The sequence below is a fragment of the Propithecus coquereli genome, unplaced genomic scaffold (assembly GCF_000956105.1).
Source record: "Propithecus coquereli isolate 6110/MARCELLA unplaced genomic scaffold, Pcoq_1.0 Scaffold516, whole genome shotgun sequence".
In the NCBI taxonomy this organism is placed as follows: domain Eukaryota; kingdom Metazoa; phylum Chordata; class Mammalia; order Primates; family Indriidae; genus Propithecus; species Propithecus coquereli.
The window spans coordinates 320,911-322,961 of record NW_012151019.1 but is presented as its reverse complement, the minus strand read 5'-3'; the positions used below and the strand labels follow the sequence as shown (position 1 = coordinate 322,961).

Below are 2,051 nucleotides of genomic sequence, written 5' to 3'. Positions count from 1 at the left end.
TATTGAGTAGTTTGAGCTCCTTATATATTCTGGTTATTAATCCCTTGTCAGATGGATAGTTTACAAATATTTTCTACAAATCTGTGGGTTGTCTCTTTACTTTGTTGATTGTTTCCCTTCCTACACAAAAGCTTTTTAGCATTATGTGATCCCACTTGTCTATTTTTTGCTTTGGTTGCCTGTGCTTTTGAGGTCCTACACTATAAATCTTTGCCCAGACCAATGTCCTGTAGCATTTCCCTAATGTTTTCTTCTAGTAGTTTCATAATTTCAGATCTTAAGATTCAAGTCTTTAATCCATTTTGATTTGATTTTGTGTATGGTGAAAGATAGGGATCCAGTTTCATTCTTCTGCATATAGTTATCCAATTTTCCTAGCACAATTTATTGAAAAGACTGTCCTTTTCCCATTGTAAATTCTTGGCACCTTTGTCAAAGGTGAGTTGGTTGTAAATGTGTGGATTTATATTTGGGTTCTCTATTCTGTTCCATTGATCCATGTGTCTGTTTTTATGCCAGTACCATGCTGTTTTGGTTACTATAGCTTTGTAATAAATTTTGAACTCAGGTAGTGTGATGCTTCCAGCTTTGTTCTTTTTGCTCAGGATTACTTTGGCTATTTGTGGTCTTTTGTGGTTACATATAAATTTTAGGATTTATTTTCTGTTTCTGTGAAGAATGTCATTGGAGTTTTGATAGAGATTGCATTGAATCTGTAAATTGCTTTGGGTAGTATTGTCACTTTAACAATATTAGTATTCTAATCCATGAGCATGGAATATCTTTCCATTTTTTATGTCCTCTTCTATTTCTTTCATCTGAGTTGTATAGTTTTCCTTGTATAGATCTTTCACTTCTTTGGTTAGATTGAGTCCTAGGTAGTTTATATATTTTTGTAGCTTTTGTAAATGCTCTCTCAATTTCTTTTTCAGATTATTTGCTGTTGACATATATAAATGCTACTGATCTTGTATACTGGCTTAAACAACAGAAATTTATTTTCTCACAGTTCTGGAAGCTAGAAGTCTCAAATCAAAGTATTGGTAGAGTTGGTTCCTTCAGAGGGCAATGAGGGAAGAATCGGTTCCATGTCTTTCTCCTTGGCTTATAGATGGCCATCTTCTCCCTGTGTCTTCACTTCGTCTTCCCTCTGATGTGTCCATGTCCAAATTTCTCCTTCTCACTAGGACACCACTCAGATTGGGTGAGGACCTACCCTAATGACCTCATTTTAACTTCATCACCTCTTTAAAGACCCTATCTTCAAATATGATCACATTGTGAGGTACTGGGGATTAGTACTTCAGCATATGAATTCGGGGGGTCCAAAATTCAGCCCATAACAGATGCTTATACACGTAGTGGGGCACATTACAGGAGAGGAACACTGAGATTAGGAGACTGACCATGAAAACAAGCCCGCTGTTGTCCAGGGTGCCTTACCTCATCCCTCAAGGCTGGTGTCCGCAAACAACTCTGAGAAAAGGCCTGGATAAGGAGTGGCCAGGTCCTTGCATCCTTGGCATAGTCAGCAAGAATGTGCAGGGATTGTCAGGATCATGTGGATTCTCTCCCCCAAAAGAAATGCACTCAAAATACTAGATTAAGTTATAGCTGTATCATCCTTGAAGTCTTTATTAATTTGGGTTCTGTTTTTTGTAGCTATATCATTGATCTGACCTCTCCAACAGTTATCTATGTTGAAGAAAAACCTGAGCCACATCTCGTTCCCAGGTTGCAATTGTTTTACTTAAAAATTTATCTTCAATACCAATTAGGGAGTAAATTTAGAGCTTACTTAACTGTTATGTTATCTGCTTTTGTCGCATAATGCAAACTATTTTTAAGTTGAAGAGATTTCTTTACTATTTCGTAGATGTTTATAGCAAATAAACTCAAAAATATGTTCAGAATAATTGAATGGAAGTAATTCTTATTTTTTTAACAGATGGAATCATCACTTATATATGTTATAATTTTACTTTTGAAGGTATTTGAATTTTCATCAGGAATAGTATTTAATAAAGGTAAGTTTCAGACTCAGTCTCCAT

At 35.7% G+C, this 2,051-nt stretch overlaps 1 protein-coding gene across 1 annotated transcript in view; it reads left to right on the top strand.

Annotated features, from left to right (window-relative positions):
• Window positions 1-1,948: 1,948 nt before the first annotated feature.
• The window catches only part of CATSPERB (catsper channel auxiliary subunit beta), a 138,884-nt gene continuing 138,781 nt past the window's right edge, over window positions 1,949-2,051 (top strand). The window contains exon 1 of the mRNA XM_012656728.1: window positions 1,949-2,027. Within this exon, the coding sequence (XP_012512182.1) occupies window positions 1,949-2,027 (79 nt within the window). The remainder of the gene's footprint in view (window positions 2,028-2,051) is intronic.